Raw genomic sequence first — 24,351 nt, forward strand, 5'->3', positions numbered from 1 at the left:
TACTATTTTCACTGACGTACCCGCTCTCTATTTTTTTAAATGTGGGTTGCAGCCCACTAATGAATTAGTATCTACAGTTTGAAAAAATTGTCTGATATCCTTGTTGTCCTAAAAAATATATGAACCAAGTAATTAGTGGAATTCCATTCTAAGAGTATGTTGATTTAACTCTGTTTATTCACTTTAACAAAGAAGTCTGAAAATATAACTGAAGTTTTGTTTCACCAGCCTTCAAATGTCTTGGCAAAATTGAGGACACTGCTTACCATGTGTGTTATTAGAATATCCAGGAGTTAGTGAAATGAGATCCCAATTATAGATGTGTTCATGTTCACAAAGTCCTTGTACTTAGGGATATTTGTACTGTGCAGTTACTTCTTAGAATGATATTAATGATAGACCCTGTTGTCCTTTGCTTCAGCTTTGGGACATCCGGAAGAAAGCAGCCATCCAGACATTTCAGAACACGTACCAGGTGTTAGCTGTGACCTTCAATGACACAAGTGATCAGATTATTTCTGGTGGAATAGACAATGATATCAAGGTATGTTTGATGTTTATGATATATTTCCATTTCACCCATCTGCACTTAGAAACAAATTTTTTCAAACTTCTGAAATTGTGGTAGCTTTGCACTTAGTACCAACTGAAAGGAAAATAGTAATTTGGAACTTATTTTCTTTTTCTCCTGTCTTCATTGACTTCCTAAATTAAAGGTTGCATTGCAGATCTTATAAATGCTGTCAGGGACCAGGCACTTAATGTGAAGTGTGAAGTCTCTGTAGAGGGACTATGTAAAAAATAAAGAGTGTTGGCCGGGCGCGGTGGCTCAAGCCTGTAATCCCAGCACTTTGGGAGGCCGAGATGGGCGGATCACGAGGTCAGGAGATCGAGACCATCCTGGCTAACCCAGTGAAACCCCGTCTCTACTAAAAATACAAAAAATTAGCCGGGCGTGGTGGCGGGCGCCTGTAGTCCCAGCTACTCGGGAGGCTGAGGCAGGAGAATGGCGGGAACCCGGGAGGCGGAGCTTGCAGTGAGCTGAGATTGCGCCACTGCACTCCAGCCTGGGCGACAAAGCGAGACTCCGTCTCAAAACAATAAAATCAAATAAAATAAAAGTAAAAAAATAAAAAAATAAAGAGTGCATTTCCTTTTAAAGACATTCAGAATCTTTTTTTAACCATCTTAGTTTAATGGGAGCAGTGAATCAGTTTGTGATTCTGTATCCTCATCTCTCACTGTGTTTTTCTTTTTGACACTATGGAAAGGGAGTTTTCTAAGTTTCTCTAAGAATGAGAGAAGGTAATGATATTAAAGAGGCAGTAGACCATATGGCAGTACAGTGTAGCTCAAACTTTCAAGTATTGACTTGAGTTCTAATCCCAGTTTCACCATTTTCTAGTTTTGTGACTTCAAGCACCTTCTTTAAGCCTCTTTTTCTTGTGTGAATGCTGAGGGGGTAGTGATAACAAAAACAGTGGCATCTACCACATACCATTGTGGGGATTAAATGAGCCTGATTGATTAGAGCACTTAGCAGAATTCCTGGACATAACAAGTGCCAGGAAATGTGTTATTTCGGTCCTGCACGGCTTCTGTCTTCCTTTCTTATTGGCTTCCTTGGGGATCTTAACAACTTTGACCTTACCTTCTGCTTTATAGTGAGAATAGTAACTGTCAGATAAATACTCAACTTTCTGTGTTGTCCTTTCCTAGAAGTTGTACTGTATTTCCATCCCTCGTTATTTCCTTTGCTGTTACTTTGGATGAAATATCCTTAGTTTTGGCCAGGTGCGGTGGCTCACGCCTGTAATCCCAACACTTTGGGAGGCTGAGGCAGGAGGATCACAGGGTCAGGAGACCAAGACCATCCTGGTCAACATGGTGAAACCCCGTCTCTACTAAAAATACAAAAATTAGCCAAGTGTGGTGGTGTGTGCCTGTAATCCCAGCTACTCGGGAGGCTGAGGCAGGAGAATTACTTGAACCTGGGAGTCGGAGGTTGCAGTGAGCAGAGATCACGCCACTGCACTCCAGCCTGGCCACGGAGCAAGACTCCATCTCCAAAAATAAAGATAGTTGTTTGTATTTTTTTTTTTTTTTTTTTGAGTCTGTAGGCCAGGCTGGAGTGCAGTGGGGCTATCTCAGTTCGCTGCAACCTCTGCCTCCTGTGTCCCAGTTCAAGCAATTCTCCTTCCTCAGCCTCCTGAGTAGCTGGGATTACAGGCACGTGCCACCATGTCCAGCTAATTTTTGTATTTTTAGTAGAGACAGGGTTTTACCATGTTGGCCAGGCTTATCTTGAACTCCTGACCTCGTGATCCACCTGCCTCAGCCTCCCAAAGTGCTGGAATTACAGGTGTGAGCCACTGCTCCCGGCCTAAAGGTAGTCCTTTAAATGTGAGGGTTTCAATAATTCGTCCCTTCTTTCAACCTCTTCTTTTCTACTTTTCTTTTTTTTGAGATGGAGTCTCACTCTTGTCACCCAGGCTTGAATGCAGTGGTGTAATCTCAGCTCACTGCAACTTCCGCCTCCTGGGTTCAAGCAGTTCTCTTGCCTCAGCCTCCTGAGTAGCTGGGACTACAGGCATGTGCTACCACGCCTGGCTAATTTTTTGTATTTTTAGTAGAGACGTGGTTTCACCAAGTTAGCCAGGATCGTCTCGATCTCCTGACCTCGTGATCTACCTGCCTCGGCTTCCCAAAGTGCTGGGATTACAGGCATGAGCTATTGCATCTGGCCTTTCTTTTCTACTTTTCTACTTTCTTATGAGTATTTCATCATGCTTAGGTGTCTTCTGGGTGGCAAAAAAAAAAAAATTCTTCCTTTGATCCCACATCCCCTCCTCATATTGCCCTGTGAATCTTTCCCTTCACAACCAAACTATTTTATTTATTTATTTAAGATAGAGTTTCACTCTTGTTGCCCAGGCTGAAGTGCGATGGCACGATCTCGGCTTACCGCATCCTCCGCCTCCTGGGTTCAAGTGATTATCCTGCCTTAGCCTCCTGTAGTTGGGATTACAGGCATGCGCCACCATGCCTGGCTAATTTTGTATTTTTGGTAGAGACAGGGTTTCTCCGTGTTGGTCAGGCTGGTCTGGAACTCCTGACCTCAGGTGATCCACCCATCTCAGCTTCCCGAAATGCTGGGATTACAGGCGTGAGCCACCCTGCCTGGCCCAAAACTTCTTAAAAAGGATGATGATGGTGGTGGTGATAATATTGCTATCACCATCATCTAACACATAGTGCTTACTTTCTGCCAGTTGTTGTTCTCAGAGCTTTACATCATTAATTCATTTAAGCTTCACTATTGGCCTCCTCACGGATCTTAAAGACTTTGACCTTACAACCTCATGAAATAAATCCTACTGATGCAATTGTACAGATGAGGAAACTAAGCTAAAAGAGGCACAACAGCTTAACCCCAGGTTACACAGCTAGTAAGTGATGGAACCTCAGTTCAAATTCCAGAGTTTCTTTCTAGAGTTATACTCTTAATACTTAGAGGAATCCCCTGGAGATGTTTCTGCACTCACTGTCTTCAGTTCCTCACATACCATTCATTCTTCATTCCTAATAGTCTGGGTTTTTTTGTTTGTGTGTGTGTGTGTTTGTTTTTTAACATAATCGCTCTGTACCATAGACCTGGTCTTCTCTCTTCCCTGAGTTCTGTGACAACAAACTGTCCTATCCATCTGGTAGGTCCTTCTCCTTCTCTACATATCATTATGAGCACTCTGTCTGTGGAGTCTTGAAACATCATTATTCGCCAAGGGCCCTTTGCTTTTCTCACTGTGTACATTCCCCAAGACAAATCTCGTCTACTTCCATGACTCCATCCCTCTGCCGATGACAGTTTTCCCACCCCAGATCTTAAGCTTCAGGTCCCTGTGTACAACTAGCTGTTCAGTATCCCCCACTTGAATGTCTCAGGTACCTAAGAATTTAGGTTTTCCAAAATTGAACTTCCCATCCCTTTTCCATCATATAAATATTTGGAGAATAAAGAATCAGAACATGGAAACTTAGATCAACTTTAGTAGCTATGCACAATATTTCCCAGAATGGAGATGGGAGCTCATTGGCATCAGAATCACTAGAAGAAGGCTTCTTGTGCACATGAAAATAGGTTAGTGTCATCAAGCTATGATAACTTCTATACTTTTCAAGATATGTAAATTTACATACAGTGAAATAAACATTTTTGGTGTACAGTTATAAGAATTTTAATGTTTGCATAGATTCACTATCACCAACAGAGTACCAAATTTGATTGATACACTAACCTAACAATAATACTCTTGTGCTAGTAAAGTCTTCCTGCTACCAATAGTATGGCATACTTTGGACTCTTTATCTGGACTGTTCCTGGACCTTCTGAAGACAATAGTGCTATATAGCACAAATTATCGCAGCTTAAATAAAAGAAGCTAGCCTCAAAAGGTTATATATATATAGGATTTCTTGTATGATATTCTCAAAAAAAATTACAGGTCAAAGAAGAGATCAGTAATCAGCAAGTGTTAGGGATGAAGAGGTTTGACACAAAGGAGAATAGTTAGGAAATTCTTGGGGTGATGAAAATTGTTTGGTACTCAGTTGGTGATAGTAAACTAAAAAGTGTTTGCTGGGCGTGCTGGCTCACGCCTGTAATCCCAACATTTTGAGAGGCCAAGGCAGGCGGATCACTTAAGGTCAGGAGTTCTAGACCAGCCTGGCTAACATGGCGACACCCCGTCTCTACTAAAAATACAAACATTAGCCAGGCATGGTGGCATACGCCTGTAATCCCAGCTACTCAAGAGGCTGAGGGACGAGACTGGCTTGAACCAGGGAGGCAGGGGTTGTGATGAGCCAAGATTGCACCACTGCACTGCAGCCTGGGCGACAGAGAGAGACCCTGTCTCAAAAAATAAAAATTTTTTAAAAAGCTAAAAAGCATTTAATCTGTCCACAAACATTCAAATTTTTCTGCCAATGCTTCATTTTTGGGAAAATTTTTAAATTAGAAGTGCACCTAGCACTGAGAGTCCCCTTGTTTGTGTACTGCATATATTGTATTCTCTTTTTTTTTTTTTTTTTTTTTTTGAGGCGGAGTCTCACTCTGTCACCCAGGCTGGAGTGCAGTGGGACGATCTCGGCTCACTGCAAACTCTGCCTCCCGGGTTTACGCCATTCTCCTGCCTCGGCCTCCCGAGTAGCTGGGACCACAAGCTGCGCCATCACACCTGGCTAATTTTTTTGTATTTTTTAGTGAAGACGGGGTTTCACAGTTTTAGCCAGGATGGTCTCCATCTCCTAACCTCGTGATCCATCCACCTCAGCCTCCCAAAGTGCTGGGCTTACAGGCGTGAGCCACCGCGCCTGGCCTGTATTCTCTTTTCTAAACAAAAAATCATTATAGACTTTTCCTAATTTGTCTTCTTATTTACCTTAAATGTTTTATGGAGATACAAAAATTGCATTCAAATATATGTTTAACAAATCAACTTTATTGGGAATAACATTATTAAAAATTAATTACAAGTATAATAGATTTAGTAATAAAAGTAATACTTTGTATATTAAAGTGCAGAAAATGTAAAAAGAAAAATTGTAAAAATAGATAAGTCACTAGTGCCATCATCCAAATTCAGTCACTGTTACTATTTCACAGTGTACTTCCTTCAAGTCTTTTCTGTAACACAATGTTTTGTGTGTAAACATCATGATGTTCACTCTTTAGATAATGCTTTTTTTTTTTTTCCCCCGAGAGAGAGTCTTGCTCTGCCACGGCTGGAGTGCAGTGGTGCAGTCATGGCTCACTGCTGCCATGACCTTCTGGGCTCAAGCAATTCTCTCACCTCAGCCTCCCAAGTAGCTGGGACTAAATGTGCATGCCACTATGCCCAGCTAAATTTTTTTTTTTTTTTTTTTTTTTTGAGACAGAGTTTCACTCTTGTTGCCCAGGCTGGAGTGCAATGGCACGATAGCTCACTGCAACCTCCACCTCCTGGACTCAAGTAATTCTCCTGCCTCAGCCTCCCGAGTAGGTGGAATTACAGGCACCCGCCACCACATCCAGCTAATATTTTGTATTTTTAGTAGAGACGTGGTTTCACCATGTTGACCAGCCTGTTCTAGAACTCCTGACCCCAGGTGATCCGCCTGCCTCGGCCTCCCAAAGTGCTGAGATTACAGGCATGAGCCACCATGCCTGGCCAGCTTGGTTTGTTTTCTTTTTTGTTTTTTTAGAAATGGGATCTCAACACATTGCCCAGGCTGGTCTCGAACTCCTGGCCTCAAACAGTCCTCCCTCCTTGGCCTCCCAAAGTGTTGGGATTACAGGCATGAGCCACTGTGCCCAACCATGATCTCTTTTCACTTATTATCACATAGCTGATCCTTTGTAAGGAATTCCCCACCCCTATCTTTGATGCATTGCTGTGACTTGCTCTCTTACCTTCAGATCACAGCATAGATATCTCTTCTAGAAAGTATTTCCTAAACTAAGCCCGCCTCTAGTTGCTGTCTATCAAATCATTCTTATTTTCTTGGAATTGTAGTTAGAATCATTTTCCTTTCCATTTTTTTGTTTTATTTTGAGGTCTCACTCATGTTGCCCAGGCTGCAATGTGGTGGTAGAATCATAGCTCACTGTAACCTTGAATTCCTGTGCTTAAGCGAACTTGGGATCATTTTTTGATTTGCCACTTAATTGCTAGCTTTGTGATCTTAAAGTTGTTTTAACCTCATCATCTCCATTACTTATCTCTGAGTGGGAATTGTCAGCTCACCTCATATAATTGTTACATTAATTAAATGAAGTAAGGATATGATATTCCTAGCACCATGGCAGGGACATAGTGTGTTCAGTATATGTCAGTTGCCATTATCATCATCATTTTTATTTTTATTATTACAGTATTAAATAATTTAGTGACAACCATGTCATTGGACATTTAGGCTGTGTCATGTGAATCACTATCACAGATTATGCTGCTATGGACATATTTGTGCGTGAAAGTTTTTCTGTATTTGTTTTCTTAGAATAGATTTCCAGGTGAAAAATTAATGTGTTTTAACAAGTATAAGGATGTTTCATATTTGGGATACAGGCTGCCATATTGTTTTCGGGCAGCAGCAGTTAGTACAATATTTGAAACCAAGTTGCTAGAATTATTTCTTTATTTTTGCTCTTGTATAACAGAGATGGACTGGAGAGAGTTGTGTGTGTGTTAGAATTTAGTTAGAAGGTAGTCTTCTCCCTATTAAAAATACCCTGCCGATGGCCAGGCACGGTGGGTCATGCCTGTAATCCCAGCACTTTGGGAGGCCAAAGCGGGCAGATCACTTGAGGCCAGGAGTTGCAGACCAGCCTGGCCAACATGGCAAAACCCTGTCTCTACTAAAAATACAAAAATTAGCCGGGCGTGGTGGCACGTGCCTGTAGTCCCAGCTACTCGGGAACCTGAGGCACGAGAATCGCTTGAACCTGGGAGGGGGAGGTTGCAGCTAGCCAAGATAGCACCACTGCACTCCAGCCTGGACGACAGAGTGAGACTCTATCCTGATTTAAAAACAAACAAACAAACAAAAAAAACCCTTTTGTTACATGCAGAGGGGAGAGTAATTGCTCTCTCAAACTCAGGAAGATTCTTAGTTGTCCTAAAGACCTCATACATTTCTTTAAACGTGCAAAAGAGAGGCTCCTTTTCAATCAGAAGGACTCAGGAAATATCAAACCTGAGAAGAACCTTAGACATCACCTCCATCCCTCACTTTATAGGTGACTGAAGTGAGTCCCTAAGAGATTAAGTGATCTGGCCAAGATCAAATAGTCATCACTCAGTCAGTGGTAGAGACAGGACCAGAGCTCTATCTCTATAGGGCTAATAGTCTTACCACTCTGTCTTGTTACCTGTAGTCGATTAACAAGTACCTTTTAAGCACCTAGAGGCTTACCGGTCTTAAGCCCTAGCACGACAAATGACCACACTGCCTCACTACATTAGGAGATGCTCCTCAGAGAGCCTGGTTTTTGTTTGTTTCTCAGTCTATCTTAGGTAGCACTGCCTGTTCTAAGAAAGAGAAACACATAAGGAATGGAAACCCTTTTTAAAATCTGAGGTGAACAAATTCTGTGTATATTTATGAGCAGATAGACTGTTCCCACCAATCTCTTGGAACTTCCTACCTGGTGATAGGATTGGGGAGTCAGAGGAAAATGAAGAAAGAAGAAAATGTGTCACTTGAGAGCCTGATGGTCTGGCTGGCAATCTGGCATTTCTTATAACCCTGAGCTCTAGTTAGGATGGGAGTTCAGTTTATAATTTTTTTTTTTTTAATGTAATGGTTAAAAGGATAGATTAGGCCAGGCATAGTGGCTCATGTTTGTAATCCCTGCACTTTATGAGGTTTCATCCCTTCAGTTATTAAATATATGGGCCAGGCCAGGCGCAGTGACTCACGCCTGTAATCCCAGCACTTTGGGAGGCTGAGGTGGACGGATCACAAGGTCAGTAGATCGAGACCATCCTGGCCATGGCCAACATGGTGAAACCCGTCTCTCCTGAAAACACAAAAATTAGCTGGGTGTGGCAGTGCGCACCTGTAGTTCCAGCTACTCGGGAGGCTGAGGCAGGAGAATCATTTGAACCCAGGAGGCAGAGGTTGCAGTGAGCCAAGATTGCACCGCTGCATTCCAACCTGGCGACAGAGGGAGATTCGGTCTCAATCAATCAGTGGGCCAGAAGGATCTTTCCAGGATATACATCTGAATGACTCATTTTTCTATTTTGAACCCTTCTGTGACTCCCCAGTGAAGGAAATAAAGTGCAAGCCAGGCATTCAAAACCTTTCATGAGCTGGCCTCTGCTTGTCTACCTCATCATCTGCTGCCTCTGGGTGCCTAATTTCCTACAATCCAGCAGTTTTTTTCATGCCCCTCTACTTCCACAAATTATCTTCTCCTAGTAAATACCCTTCCACTTTGTCTAAGTTTAAAAAAAAAAAAACTTTCAGACCCTGCTCAGGCACTTCATTTTCTGTGAAAGCTTCCCTTTCTCACTCTCATCTCTGTTCCACCAGGGTTAACCCCTCTGCCCACTTTGCAACTGTACCTTGCATAGGCCTCTCGTTACTTGCTTAAACGTCTTAAGTTTTCCTTGTTATACTGAACACTCCTTGAGAGCAGGGGCCATGTCTTTTTTTGTAATCTCCAGCAGTACCTGCCACTAATCAGATGCACAGATTTTCATTGAACAGCTGATTAGGATACTTGCAAAATGTTTTGCTTAAATTCTTGCCGTAGATTTTTTTTTTTTTTTTTTTTGAGACAGAGCTTTGTTCTTGTTGCCCAGGCTGGAGTGCAGTTGTGCAATCTCAGGTCACTGCAGCCTCCGCCTCCCGGTTCAAGTGATTCTTCTGCCTCATCCTCCCAAGTAGCTGGGATTACAGGTGTGCACCACAATGCCCGGCTAATTTTTTGTATTTTTAGTAGAGAAGGGGTTTCACCATGGCCAGGCTGGTCTTGAACTCATGACCTCAGGTGATCCACCCACCTTGGCCTCCCAAAGTGCTGGGATTACAGGAGTGAGCCACCCCTGCTGTAGATTTTTTTTTGTGGCAAATCCTGGATACTTTTTGGCCCTGCACAAACAAGGTGTACAGGCCTCAAAGAGGAAGTTTGGAAATAACACACAGGTTCTGTGAGGGGTTGGCAAAGTGCATTCTCTCCTAGTTGTTACAAAGCTAGATTTCAACAGTGCCTTCTCAGAAGAGAAGGAACAACAGCTTGAACAAAATGTCAGACATTTCAGGCTTTCCTGATTACTGAAGCAGCAAACATCTTGATATATAAAAGATCGTATGGAAATTGTGTTGGGCTCCACACATAGTGAGTTACTGATGGAGAAAGTGGAGTTGTCTGCCCTATGTATTGCTCTGCTATGTAACACCTAACTCATTTCTAGATAAGGAAAAGTGTCTTGATTTAAGGAACAGCAAAAGTTTTATTTACTTAGAAAAAAACTACATTGCAATATGAAATAAAATTGGGGGAAAATTTGTATTTTATGTAATACCAGTGACCGTAACAAAATTACTGTTCTTTTTGCCATGTGACTTTCCAGACTATTTCTGTTAGCTTGAAAATAATGTATGTCTGTGTAAGGATAAATACTGTTTTGTATTTTCCTTTTTTGCTTAACAGCTTATTATGTAAATATTTTTACATTTGGTCTTCTGAGTTATTTTTAGGAACTGCTTAATAATAGCTACACATTATTGAGGACCTGCCATGTGCCAGGCATATGCAAGCATTCTTATAATCCTTACAACAGCCTTAAGAAGTAGCTAATCTTACAGACCAGGAAACAGGCCCAGAAAGAGTTAGTGACCCAATGATACATAACTCTTAAGTGGCAAGGACCAGTTTATTCCTACCCTAAGTCACCACTCTTTCTACTCTGTCATGCTGTCTCCTATATGAGAATTCAGTTTTGCAACGTGCTTATGAGACATAATTTAGTAAACCACCTGTTTTTCCTGCTTGACATTTAGGTTATTTTCTGTGTCTTACCTTTCCTATACAAGCAATAATGAATCTGTTATTTATTTTTCTTTTAATAAATGTGCTTATCCATAGTGTGTGTTCATGTACATAACCCATACTTGTACATATATATACATTTATTGTCACATATTGTTACATTAAATGAAAAATTTTAAGTATCTATATTTTTCATATTGTTAACACAAATTAAACATGTAATCATAATGCCTTTTTAAATGATAAACTTACTCGTTTTATGTATTTATAATAATTTGTAATGGCTAAGAATCATAGTTTAAGCATTTTAAGCACTCTTTAGTTTTTTTCTATAGTAGTTTTTCTTTATTTTGCTATGATTTGAAAATAACCTTTCTGAATTCTATTTTTTTTGTTGTTTAATACTTCATCTTAACATTTGATATGCATTCATTTATATTTATCGAGTCAGACATGGTAACCTTAACTACCTTTTTAGAAAGACAGAGGTTAGCCAGGCATAGTGGCTCATGTCTGTAATCCAAACACTGAGAGGACGAGGTGGGAGGATCGCTTGAGCCTGGGAGTTCAAGACTAGCCTGGGCAACATGGTGAAACCCTGTCTCTTCAAAAAAAATTAGCTGGGTATAGTAGCATGCTCCTGTAGTCCCAGCTACTGGGGAGGCTTAGATGGGAGAATCACCTGAGCCTGGGAAGTCAAGGCTACAGTGAGCCATGATAATGCTACTGCACTGGGCAACAGAGTGAGACCTGACTCAAAAAAAAAAAAGGGTGTTTTTCTCTTTGACAGAAATCCTGTGTTTTATAGTAGAGTAATATCAATGTCTCTGGGCAATTGACTCTTGTCTCTTGTCATTCTCTTTCTCTGCTTTTATTAATTTGATTTCTGGGGGCACCTTTTTGTTTTTGCAGGTCTGGGACCTGCGCCAGAACAAGCTAACCTACACCATGAGAGGCCATGCAGATTCAGTGACTGGCCTGAGTTTAAGTTCTGAAGGCTCTTATCTTTTGTCCAATGCAATGGACAATACAGGTAACTTTGTAGAGGAAATCTCTCCCAGGATCCAAGGAAAGTCAAAGATTGCTCACAGATTCCATCAGACGATTAGAATGTGTTGTAATGGTGAAAGCTTTAGGTGAGATAGTTAAGAATCTAGGACTGTAGTCTCAGATCTCTGTCTTGTCCCTGAACGACTTTGCACACAGCATTTCTTCTCTCTGGGCATCAGTTTTTAACATTGATAAGAGGACTGGACTTAACCTTTAAGACCCATCTCAGCTCTGGTATTCTGTGTATCCAACAGAATATTAGAAACTCTAGGTGATGAGTTTAATGAAAAAGACGTGAATCTAGAGATCTATTCAAGGCAGTTCTTGTGCGTTTTCAGAGAGCACCAAGCTTGGATGATCTCTTTTGCTCTTTCCTGACAGTCTGTCTTCCCTCCCCACTCTGAAAGCATTGGTGTGGGAAGAAGTCTTCATTAAAACATTCTGGATTTACACAAACACACTCTTGCTCTTTCTCTTTACTTGTTTTTGAGTTGTAGGGTGGGAGGATGGGTTACTATAGAAAAAAAGTAAGGTGACTTGCTGGATTATATGCTTAATGTTGAGGGAGTTTGGAAATGGCCCTGGTATACAAATTTATAGACTTGGAAATGGCCCTGGTATACAAATTTATAGACTTGTCAGGAACTAAAATGTATTCCCTGATATTTTGTAACAAAAACAATACCTGACATTCATTGGCTACTTAATAAATATTTGTTGAATGAATGGAAATCTTTATCTTTTGACTGTATTCTTAATAACAAACGTTCATTCATAGCTTTGCCTTTTTATGCCTGTCTGACTCTAAGGATTGATAATACTTTTTTCATACTCAAATAAAATGACATCACTGAAATTCCACTACAGGTATAGTGTCAGTTACAACGGCTATAGCTACTGCTTACAATAGATGTTTATACACATATAATCTAGCATTAAAAATTTTTTTTTCCCTTAATTTTTTTTATAAGACAGGATCTTGCTGTGTTGCCCAGGCTGGTCTCAAACTCCTAGGCCCAAGCAAGCCTCCCAAGTACCATGCCTGGCTAATTCTAGCATTATTTATAATGAGGAACAATGAGGTTTCCTAAATTGATATTAAAATAAGGAAAAAATAATAGAATAATTTCTTATGGCTGCGTAATAAAATTATAAATTCTTTATTTTTGTTTGTTGCCTACAAATTTTCTTTAAATTAGTGTTATTGGCTGGGCGGGGGAGATCACCTGAGGTCAGGAGTTCGAGACCAGCCTGGCCAACGTAGTGAAACCCCGTCTCTACTAAAAATACAAAAATTAGCCAGGTGTGGTGGTGGGCGCCTGTAATCCCAGCTACTTGGGAGGCTGAGGCAGGAGAATCACTTGAATCCAGGAGGTGGAGGTTACAGTGAGCCAAGATTGCGCCACTGTACTCCAGGCTGAGCAAGAAGAGCGAAACTCCATCTCAATCAGTCAGTCAATAGTATTATTTAAAAAAGAAGACAGATAATTTTCTCTTCATTTTACAGAACAGGAAAACCAAGACACAAACAATCTCACTGTTTACCTGACATCACCCAAATATGCAACAGAGCTAGAATTAGAATCAATGTTTACTTTTTCTGATTTTTGGTATGGTACAGTGCTCTTTTGATTTATTTAACCTTTTATATATTTTATATATATATCTGACCTTGTTCAGTTTTAGACTCTCAGGTGCCTATATGAGGGAAATTAGGAAAGGGCAATGTAAGGTTGGTTTTTATTAAGTTCATTGTCACAGTAGTTCATGGTATTTAGTTTGTCACATTGAAGCTTTGCTGGATGTGACTCTAAGCTGGCAGAGAAATCTTGCAAAGTATCTTTTTGAAATTAGTATCACACCCAACTGCATTCTGTTGTAAATTACCAACATTGAGTGTGACATTTTTCCTTCCTGCCTCCTCAGCTAGCCCCAGTTATTAGAATTTAGATGTATTTTCCTGCTTGAAAAAGAGAAGAGCCTTAACAGGTAGCAGTGTGTCGTGTTGGACTTCGCCTGTCCAGGAAACAGCATCTGTCATTGATTGACATGATACTAATTTCAGCTGGGTGCCCACGAGGCCTCTGACTGGTAGTTATTTTGGTTGGTTTGTTTATTTGGATTTGTTTTGCAGTTCGTGTCTGGGATGTCCGGCCATTTGCCCCCAAAGAGAGGTGTGTAAAGATATTTCAAGGAAATGTGCACAACTTTGAAAAGGTGAGTTCTGCTTGGCAGAGGAGTTTTACTGTTCATTTACTTCAGAGAAACATTTAAGGTGGTACTAAGGATAGCAGTAGCTCTGCTAAGAATGGACTTCATTCCTATAACACTGCTCTTAATCAAAACTTGTTGCCAAAAATAAAGCTAATAGAAATAATAGTGACTGGGGAGAAGCCAGTCACATAGCCCAAAAGGAATGGAGCCAGCCCTCAAACTGAGGGCATCTGACTTGACACCACCCTCAACAGGACACTCCTGGCCTTTTAATTACTTGTAAATTTTACCCTCGTAAATCAGTTTTCCATATGGAACCCAAGCTCCCATAGCTGTTACCCGGATGGTCTCCCTACCTGCCCCCCCATCCTGTGACCACGTGTTTTAGAATCCTAAGAATACATCTCTCCCCTCAGTAACTACTACGGCCCAAGTTCTGAGAGAGAAAATTTTTTTCAAACCCTCAAATTTCAAGGTCAGCTGTATTGAAAGAAGCTTTTCCCCTGAGAGAATTTGTTAATAGAGATTAATTTTTTTTTTTTTTTTAGAGCTCATTGAGATTCAGTTTCACTGTATAAATCAAATTTTATTTTTTAGACCTGGCACGGTGGCTCACAGCTATAATCCCAGCACTTTGTGAAGTCAAGGTGGGAGGTCAGGAGTTAGAGACCAGTCAGGGCGACATAGTGAGACCCTGTCTCTACAAAATATAAAAAATCTGGTTGTGGTGGCGTGTGCCTGCAGTCTCAGCTGCTTGGGAGGCTGAAATGGGAGGATCACTTGGGCCCAGGAGGTCAAAACTACAGTGAGCTATGATTGTGCCACTGTACTCCAGCTTGGACAACAGAGCAAGACTCTGTCTCAAAAAAAAAAAAAAAAAAAACCAAAATTTATTATTTGTTGGGTTTGTGTGTATTTTTCTTAAAGATAGTTAGGGAAAAAAAAAAGAATAATGAGTATCAAGATAAATGGAGCAAAGGGAACCTCCATTTATAAGTAGAACAAAATTTTGTTGTCAGGTTCAATCTAATTAACTGTAAGTTAAGCATTTTCTACAGTTTTTATATGGTGTAAAATAACAAAGTATGCTGTTTTGGGCATAGAATATAAGATAATTACTGACCATCTTCCTGAGAAGAATAATTAAAACTCTACTTAGGAAATGTAAAGCCTCTCAGTGATTCTGCAGCCTTGCAAAGAGGAGTTTGGTATATTACAATTCAGTGGATTCTTATTTATTATAGAACCTTCTGAGATGTTCTTGGTCACCTGATGGAAGCAAAATAGCAGCTGGCTCAGCCGACAGGTAAGGATTACTGGGTGCAAAGTAAAGAATGATGTAGCTGGCCAGATGTGGTGGCTCGTGCCTGCAATTCCAGCACTTTGGGAGGCCGAGGCGGGCGGATCTCCTGAGGTTAGGAGTTCAAGACCAGCCTGACCAACATGGAGAAACCCCATCTCTACTAAAAATACAAAATTACCTGGGCGTGGTGGCACATGCCTGTAATCCCAGCTACTTGGGAGGCTCAGGCAGGAGAATCACTTGAACCCGGGAGGCAGAGGTTGTGGTGAGCCGAGATCGCGCCATTGCACTACTCCAGCCCTGGCAGCAAGAGCGAGACTCCATCTCCAAAAAAAAAAAGAATGATGTAGCTATGCAGGATGTCTTCTTGTGTTTGATACATAAAGCGTGGATATGGAGCTAGAGCAGACATAGAGTTATGACTGTACTTGAAGATGAAACTCTGTGCAGTATGAAGGGTTTCAAAACCGTGTTGGACAAACATAATTTCTGCCCACTTTGGAGACATTTTAGACCTACAGGATCAACGATTTGTTTGATTCTGTTGGGTTCCCTTTGCCATCAAAATAAATTTCAGTCTCATAATCTGTCTCTAGTCTCCCTCACCACCTCCTTCTTCCATGCTTCAGTTCATTTGAATACATATTAAGTACCCACCTCGCCCACCATCACAATGCTGCTCACATGGAATTTTCATATTCTAACGTCCTTTTGTGTTCTCGCCTCCAGGTTCTCTCTCACATTCCCTCTTCATTTTGCAAACTCCTATATCTCTCTAGGAACCTCCTCTATGTTACATCCGTAAACTGTCCCTGGCGCCCTCTCTCTATTACCTCTTGGACATAACTAATTGTTCTTTGTGCTGTAATCCCATTTCATACATCTAACCTTTATTAGCATTTATTACATCTTACAATCAGACAGACAAAGTGAGGTACCCTCACTGAGTTACTTTCTCATAGAGATTAGGGAATGAATCTTAGTCATTTCTGTGAACCCATGGCACTGTTGTCAGTGCTTGAGGTTTTTTTTGTCAGTGCTTAAGCAATTCGTTTATATTACGTGAATGAATTCCTAGCTGAAGAATGGCAGTCCAGTTTTACCCTGCATAGCAGCTCAGCTATTGGTAATGCCTGTCTGTGTTGGAGATGATTCAGAGTGGTGTCTGGGTTAGTGGGAAGTGCAATGATTGCTAGGTGCAGGGTGTAACAAAATGCGGACTAGGTATTTTCCACCCCATGCTGAATTAATCAGCTAAAGCTCTATGAAATATGAATCTAAACTGGCTCAGGCATTATGTGCTGAATGAGAAACAGAAGGGAGAGAATTTTTCTGTCAGATGCTGTTGTATTTGGCATGTCTGTGGTAACCCGTGTTTGGGGGAGAATCAGAGGTTGAACAGGGATGTCCAGGTGTCAAGTCTGATGGGCTGCAAATGAGGCCTGGTAAAGAATGATAAGACCCTCTGACAGCAAATCCTGTGTTTAGCTCCCATTGGGCAGTGTCTTGACCCTTTTTAGCTTAATCCTATCCTCCCCTTTAGAGTTTCTCTTCCAACCCTACTGAAACAAGCACCATCCTATAAATAGGAAGTCTTTCTTGGGCTAGCCAGGGCTTTCAGCATATTCTAGGATTTTCCTCTATTTGGGGCCCTAACACTGCCACACAGAAGCTGCACTGTGGTCTGTCCCATACCTTTCTATTAATGAATCATACTGAACATATTTAAATTCCAGAGTCTGCTTTTTTTTTTTCTCCTGACAAGTTTAATGCCAAGAAAAATGGACAAGTATTCAGGTATTTTCTAGAGGAAAAAGAAAGAGTCCAGGTGAAAGTATCACATTGATTATTTGATTGCAAGTGGTTTAGAGAGCTGCCTAGAGGGGGAAAGCTAAAGAATTTTAAGTTGTCAAGTTACTAGAGAAGACTTTAAGAAACAGACTAAGGTGTCTCATATTCTGATATAGTAAGAACTATCCTAATATTTTTACATAATTTTCAGGAGAAAGAGTGTATCTTTCTTTTGTAATTAAATTTTTTTGTTTTTGAGACATAGTCTTGCTCTGTCGCCCAGACTAGAGTACAGTGGTGCAATCTCCACTCACTGCAAGCTCTGCCTCCCGGGTTCACGCCATTCTCCTGCCTCATCCTTCCGAGTAGCTGGGACTACAGGCACCCGCCACCACGCCCAGCTAATTTTTTGTATTTTTAGTAGAGGCGGGGTTTCACTGGGTTAACCAGGATGATCTCGATCTCCTGACCTCGTGATCCGCCTGCCTCAGCCTCCCAAAGTGCTGGGATTATAGGCGTGAACCACCGCACCCGGCTGTAATTAAATTTTTAAATTATATATACATACTTTTTTTTTCTCTGATGAGCAGTTTATTTCTGGCATTGGCCCTTTCTGAATTGCAGTATCCTCTTTTTCCTCTTTCCCTCTCCACTGTACTTTTAAACTTTACATGTGGTCGATGATGCACACCTTTAATCCCAACACTCTGAGAGGCCAAGGTGGAAGGATGGCTTGAACCCAAGAGTTCAAGACGAGCCTGGGCAAGATGGCAGGATCCTGTCTCTATAAAAAAAAATCTTAAAAATTAGCCAGACATAGTAGTGTGCACCTGTAGTCCCAGATACTTAGTAGGCTGAGGCAGAAGGATCCCTTGAGCCCAGTAGTTTGAGGATATAGTGAGCTGCAATCATACCACTGCTCTCCAGCCTGGGCAACAGAGCAAGACACCATCTCTTTTTAAAAAAAAAAAAAAAAAACTTCACATGTGGAAGCGTGGTCTGAGGAAAGCCTACCCTTTCTACCTGCTGGGTGTTGGCCAGATTTGACAGGCCACCTCGCCAATTAGCCCCAAGTCAACAAGCAGCTCTGTTACATAAGGCTCCTAGTTCCTGCCAAATGTTGCCATGCCAGAGTAAGGAGAGGGCAAGGAACCCCTCTAAGTTTAGCATCTAATTGGCAGCCATCAAGAGTGAGGCCTTGAAGTGTAAACCCTTGGAGATCTGAGATTCTGTCTTTTATGTGCCTGGGAAATGTATCTTCAGAAAACTGCTTTTCAGCTTGGCCTGAATTTGGCAAATCTCTCCTTTCTACTAACTAATAACTTACAGATCACCTCCTCTTATTCAAACTTGTAACTATATATAGTCCTGTAGACTACAGGAAGGCTGGCCAGTCTCTTGGCCAAGAGTGATTTATTCAGCCCATTGACTTCATGAGATTCTGTTTTGATGATGAGTATACTTGTAATAACAATAGCTATAATTAATTATGTGTGCCAGGCACTTTGTGTATATTACCTCATTATTTTTCTCAACAAAATTATGAGATCAATATTTTCTCCATCATTATAACTAAGAAGCTTAGAGAAGTTAAATGATCTGCAATTATTTAACTTCTCTGAGCTAAGCTTACTTAGCTAGTAAATCGCTGCACTGAGACTTGAACCCCAGTCTTTCTGACTCCAGAGCTCATACTCTTTTACTGTGCCACGCTGCCAATAATTGAATTAATGAGGACCACCTTTTTGTGTGTGACAGGAAAAAAGACAGTAGGAAGGGTATGAGTATCAGAGCCAAAGAGTCTAGACTGATGGAGTTCCTGCTTCTCCTCCATCTTGCTCAGAGCTTAGTTTCTATGGAGCCTAGCTGATGACAGCTAAATAGTATAATTAAGAAGCTCTTGTTTATTTGCATTTTAGACCAAAAGTGTAATGTTGGATTAGAACTAGGCATTTTATAATCCAGTACTGGTGAATGTACCATTTTTATGATCAAGTACTGGTGAGTTGTTGATTGCACAAAACAAAATATGTAAATAATTTTAAATACCTGCTTCAAAACCACCAGCCCTTTATATTTACCAACAGATGAATTTTACTTCATCAGATTAAGATAATAGACCCTTTATTTTTAGCCAGTATATTTTATAGATGGTTAAGTGAAAGTAAAATACGGGAGTATATTAAGAGCTCCAGAGTCTTGGGTTCAGCTCTGTAGTTTCTGTGGCTGCTGAAGAGGTGGTCAGGAATATAGGAACCCCCTGCTGGGCTCCTGGTCACTTCTGTCTGCTCCATGGCAGGAAGCCTTCAGCACAAGACATCAAGGCAAGCTTGAATAAGAAAAACAATTTCTTCTTCCTAAGCCATGTCATATCAGTTATACAGAAGTACTACTTTGGGAAACAGTCTTCAGGAGAGCCTAGATGAGCTCATACAATCTCAGCAGTTCACTCAACTTGCCCTTCAAGTTTTACTTCAGTTTGATAAGGCTATAAACGCATCATTTTGGCTCAGAGGGTTAGGAACAGAGTTGATTTCAGTGGCTCTCTAAATACATACAGATTCTGCCATATGCCATGCATGGTGGCTCATGCCTGTCATCCCAGCACTTTGGGAGGTGAAGGCGGGAGGATCGCTTGAGGCGAGGAGTTCAACACCAGCCTCGACAACATAGGAAGACACTGTCTCTACAAAAAAAAATAAAAATAAAAATAAAACATTAATTTAGAAAAACAAAAAGATTCTGTGATAATATGTAGACTTTTATATTCAATGATATTGAATTACAAAAGGTGATAGAACTTATTAAAGTGGATAAAGTGAAAATTATGGCCTGTGATGATAAAAATACTGGCTGTAATACTACCAAATGAATAGGAAAAAAATCACGTTTTTATGACATCTTCTGTTACTATTCATCACTTTTGAAGAGAAATGTAAAAATTTTTTTATTCTAGCATTGCAGAAATTACATTGTGTTATTTTGGTATTTCGGTAGTTTTCTGTAGTATTCAGAGTATTTCATTAGAAAGAAGTTTAAAACTCTATAGCCTCTTATATTACCTTTATTATACAGCATGAAAAAAACATGAGACAGGATCTCACTCTGTCACCCAGGCTGGAGTGCAATAGTGCCATCTCAGCTCACTGCAGCCTCTACCTGCTGGACTCAATCAGTCCTCCCACTTTGGCCTCCCGAGTAGCTGGGACCACAGGCATGCACCACCACACCTGGCTAATTTTTTTGTAGAGACGGGGTTTTACCATGTTGTCTAAGCTGGTCTCAAGCACCTGAGTTCAAGCAGTCTATCAGCCTTGGCCCCCCAAAGTGCTAGGATTACAGACGTGAGCCACCATGCCCAGCCTCATAATTTTTTTTAATGACAAATAAAAATTTTGTCTTCCTAAGAACATTCTCTAATAAACTTTTTTTTTTTTTTTTAAGAGTTCTAATTTTAGTTTTGCCATTGATGAACTGTATTGCCTTGGAAACGTCACTGTGCCCCAGTTTTCTTATCTCTAAAATAGGGAGTTTAGAAAAGCTGATATCTTTTTTCTCCTTTTTTTTTTTTTTTGAGACGGAGTCTTACTCTGTTACCCAGGCTGGAGGAGAGTGCCACGGTCTTGGCTCACTACAACCTCTGCCTCCCAGGTTCAAGCAATTCTCCTACTTCAGCCTCCCGAGTAGTTGGGATTACAGGCACACGCTACCACACCTGGCTAATTTTTTGTATTTTTAGTAGAAACTGGGTTTCACCTTGTTGGCCAGGCTGGTCTGAAACTCCTGACCTCAGACAATCCACCCACCTCAGCCTCCCAAAGTGCTGGGATTATAGGCATGAGCCACCATACCCAACCTAGACAAGCTGATTTCTGTTGGCCCCTTCCCATTCTAGAATTCAGTATTCCTTCTGCCTGATAATTCAATGAAAAATTTGACTCAAGTGAGTATTAGGTTAGCAAATAGTATAAATATTTTATATACCAGACACTTCCTGTCCTTTCTCGGAGCTCTGTTTGAATACAGTACGAAAAAGTTCACCCGGATCTGCAGCCTAGGCTCCCACCCTGCCATGAGTTGTGTTACCTTTTAGACTTCCTGGATGAGTATGAAGTTAACTGTAGCCTAATTATACTAGACACTCTGAAAAAGGTTTTTGTGTGATGTCTGCAGGAAAACCTTTCTTTTCTTCCCTGTGGTGTTTCCCATTTCAGAAGCTTGTATTCAAACATGCCAGTAATGCTTATATTTTTAGTTATTCTTATTTCTCCACCCCATTGCTCAAGAGCTGAGTTCATGTCTTATTCAAACTCTGTATTCCTAGTTTCTAAAAGCCAGCACACGGTTCAGTAAATGTAAGGTAAGTAAATAATTGTTGCTTCCATTTCCTTTAAAAAGCATGCCTCTGCCTTACTCCCAGCTCTAGGAGGCCTTACCCTTGCTTTTCATGATACCTTACAGGTTTGTGTATGTGTGGGATACCACAAGCAGGAGAATATTATATAAGCTGCCCGGCCATGCTGGCTCCATCAATGAAGTTGCTTTCCACCCTGACGAGCCCATCAGTAAGTCTTTCCCAACAAGGGGGAAAGGGAAACTGGAAATCTCCCCGTAGGGATCCTGGGAATACAGAGGCAAAAGTGGGTATCTGTTTTATGCGAATTTCCACGCAAACAGCCTTTGGTGTTTTGTGTGGTTTTTTTTTTGTTCTTTTGTGTTTTTTTTGAGACAGAGTCTCGCTGTTTCGCCCAGGTTGGAGCAATGGTGCAATCTCAGCTCACCGCAACCTCTGCCTCCTGGGTTCAAGCAGTTCTCCTGCCTCAGCCTCCCAAGTAGCTGGCATTACAGGCACCCACCACCATGCCCAGCTAATTTGGTTTTTTTTTGTCTTTTTTTTTTTTTTTTTTGGTATTTTTAGTAGAGACAGGGTTTCACCATATTGGTCAGGCTGGTCACGAACTCCTGACCTCAAGTAATCCACCCACCTCAGCCTCCCAAAGTGCTGGGATTACAGGCATGAGCCACTGTGCCCAGCTGCAAACAGTCTTTATGTGGGTATCAATGACAGTCTCACCACATCATAAGTGATAAGGGTAAGAGCAATGCTCTATTTTCTTCTTGATTTCAAAAGGAAGTTGGTAAGTCTAATTTTTTTTTTTTTAAATTTACTTCCATCAAGTCTGTTTCAATGATGTATTTGGATAAAAGAACGATACTTTTTTTTTCTTTTTTTTTAAGACAGAGTCTCACTCTTGTCGCCCAGGCTAGAATGCAGTGGCAAGATCTCGGCTCACTGCAACCTCCGCCTTCCCAGGTTCAAGCGATTCTCCTGCCTTAGCCTCCCAAGTAGCTGGGACTACAGGCACCCACCATCACACCTGCCTAATTTTTGTATTTTTAGTAGAGACAAGGTTTCACCATGTTGGCCAGGCTGGTCTCAAACTCCTGACCTCTGGTGATCCGCCTGCCTCGGCCTCCCAAAGTGCTGGGATTACAGGTGTGAGCCACCATGCCCAACCAAGAATGATTCTTCTTAATATTTGGATATAGGCCGGGCGCAGTGGCTCAAGCCTGTAATCCCAGCACTTTGAGAGGCCGAGACGGGTGGATCACGAGGTCAGGAGATCGAGACCATCCTAGTTAACACAGTGAAACCCCGTCTCTACTAAAAAATACAAAAAACTAGCCGGGCGAGGTGGCGGGCACCTGTAGTCCCAGCTACTTGGGAGGCTGAGGCAGGAGAATGGCATGAAGCCGGGAGGCGGCGCTTGCAGTGAGCCGAGATCCGGCCACTGCACTCCAGCCTGGGCGACAGAGCGAGACTCCATCTCAAAAAAAAAAAAAAAAAAAAATTTGGATATACATTTCAGCTTAAAATTTTGTGGCTGGCTAAACCAAATAATTTAAGACTTGAATTAAAGGAGAAATTGTAACTTTCTCCAGGACTAAGTATAACAAGCAGAAGCACATTTACAAAATGACTGGCACAGCCATAGATTCCTCTTTTCTACAATGATTGGGAAAGTCTTTTTCTTGGGGTTTGACTGACAAGAGACATCAGTATTTAGTGTCTGATAATGTATTTCCCATAGTACAGTCATCCTCATGATATTAGAGGACTTGGATTGAAAAACCAGGCTACAATTTCCTGTGAATAGTGTTTAGGAGGGGAATTTAAGCTAAGTCCAACTGCTCTTTTATACCAAAATTGGCTCTTGACACAAGAGCCCTTGAGTACCAAGTCTCCTTGAGCCTTCATTATTTCTAGGTATCTTCTCTGTTCTTTTTACCTCAGTTATCTCAGCATCGAGTGACAAGAGACTGTATATGGGAGAGATTCAGTGAAGATATGGAATGGAAGACTCCAAGGCCGCTTGTCTTTGAGACCTCAGACTGCATAACTGACATCAAATGTTGGATGCCCAGGCTAGCACCCTCCCTTCAGATGACCATTGCTAGCAAGAAACAGGAGGCGGTGGCCATATTCCAAAAACCACTTCTGTCCGATTTCACCGGGATGACTAAGGCAAGCTCCCCAAGCTCCCCGTGGCCTCTAAAAACCACCTGCCAGATTTCAGGGACTGTTTTATTTTTTTTCTTTTTCTTTTTTCCTGTTTTCTAATGCAGGCCCAATGTGACAAATGTGTTGGTTGGGATTTTTTTTTTTTTTTTTTTTGTGAGACTGGCTTGTATGATATTTTCTTTCTGTATTTCTCTAAGTCCTTTTGTATTAAAAGCCAAATAGATGCCTTTATACAAGAGCCATGTGGATTGGAATTATTGTTGTCTTTTTTTTTTTTTTTTTTTGAGGCTTGATTGCGATAAATCAGAGTAGAGCTTGATGTGGCCACGGAATACAGTTCATTTAAACTTCCAAGAAGCTGTTCACTTGTTCCCCCCCCCGCCACCTTTTCTGTGTTTCTGGGTTTACTCACTTCCATGAAAATGACAGAGAATAATTATTTATCAGTAACAGTACTTTTTTCCTACTAGAAGCAGAGCAGCCAAGATGTGATAAATAAGTTCCAAAAGAACCTGGTTTTGCCAGACACGGTGGCTCACGCCTGTAATCCCAACACTTGGGGAGGCCAAGGCGGGTCAATCACCTGAGGTCGAGAGTTTTAGACCAGCCTGGCTAACATGGTGAAACCTGATCTCTATTAAAAATACAACAATTAGCCAGGTGTGGTGACGCATATCTGTAATCGCAGCTACTCGGGAAGCTGAGGCAAGAGAATCTCTTGAACCTGGGAGGCGGAGGTTGCAGTGAGCCGAGATTGTGCCATTGCACTCCAGCCTGGGTGACAGAGCAAGACTTTGTCTCAAAAAAAAAAAAAAAGAACTTGGTTTTGTGTACTTGCGCCTGATCTTTAATGAGCAGAGCCTGTGTTTACTCTGCCTCCTGCCAAATGAACTTTTCTGAGCAGCATTCTCTATACTCAGGCTCTTGAAA

At 41.3% G+C, this 24,351-nt stretch overlaps 1 protein-coding gene and 1 pseudogene across 1 annotated transcript in view; both read left to right on the plus strand.

Moving 5' to 3' along the window:
• Positions 1–23,659, plus strand: part of SNRNP40 (small nuclear ribonucleoprotein U5 subunit 40) — a 38,788-nt gene extending 15,129 nt beyond the window's left edge. The window contains exons 5-10 of the mRNA XM_007979667.3: positions 422–544; positions 11,453–11,573; positions 13,725–13,807; positions 15,049–15,110; positions 21,360–21,463; positions 23,194–23,659. Of these exons, the coding sequence (XP_007977858.2) occupies positions 422–544; positions 11,453–11,573; positions 13,725–13,807; positions 15,049–15,110; positions 21,360–21,463; positions 23,194–23,243 (543 nt within the window). The 3' untranslated portion in view covers positions 23,244–23,659. The remainder of the gene's footprint in view (positions 1–421; positions 545–11,452; positions 11,574–13,724; positions 13,808–15,048; positions 15,111–21,359; positions 21,464–23,193) is intronic.
• Positions 19,161–19,886, plus strand: LOC103225226 (transcription initiation factor IIA subunit 2-like; annotated as a pseudogene).
• Positions 23,660–24,351: the final 692 nt, after the last annotated feature.

The sequence above is a fragment of the Chlorocebus sabaeus genome, chromosome 20 (genome assembly GCF_047675955.1).
Source record: "Chlorocebus sabaeus isolate Y175 chromosome 20, mChlSab1.0.hap1, whole genome shotgun sequence".
Taxonomy (NCBI): Eukaryota; Metazoa; Chordata; class Mammalia; order Primates; family Cercopithecidae; genus Chlorocebus; species Chlorocebus sabaeus.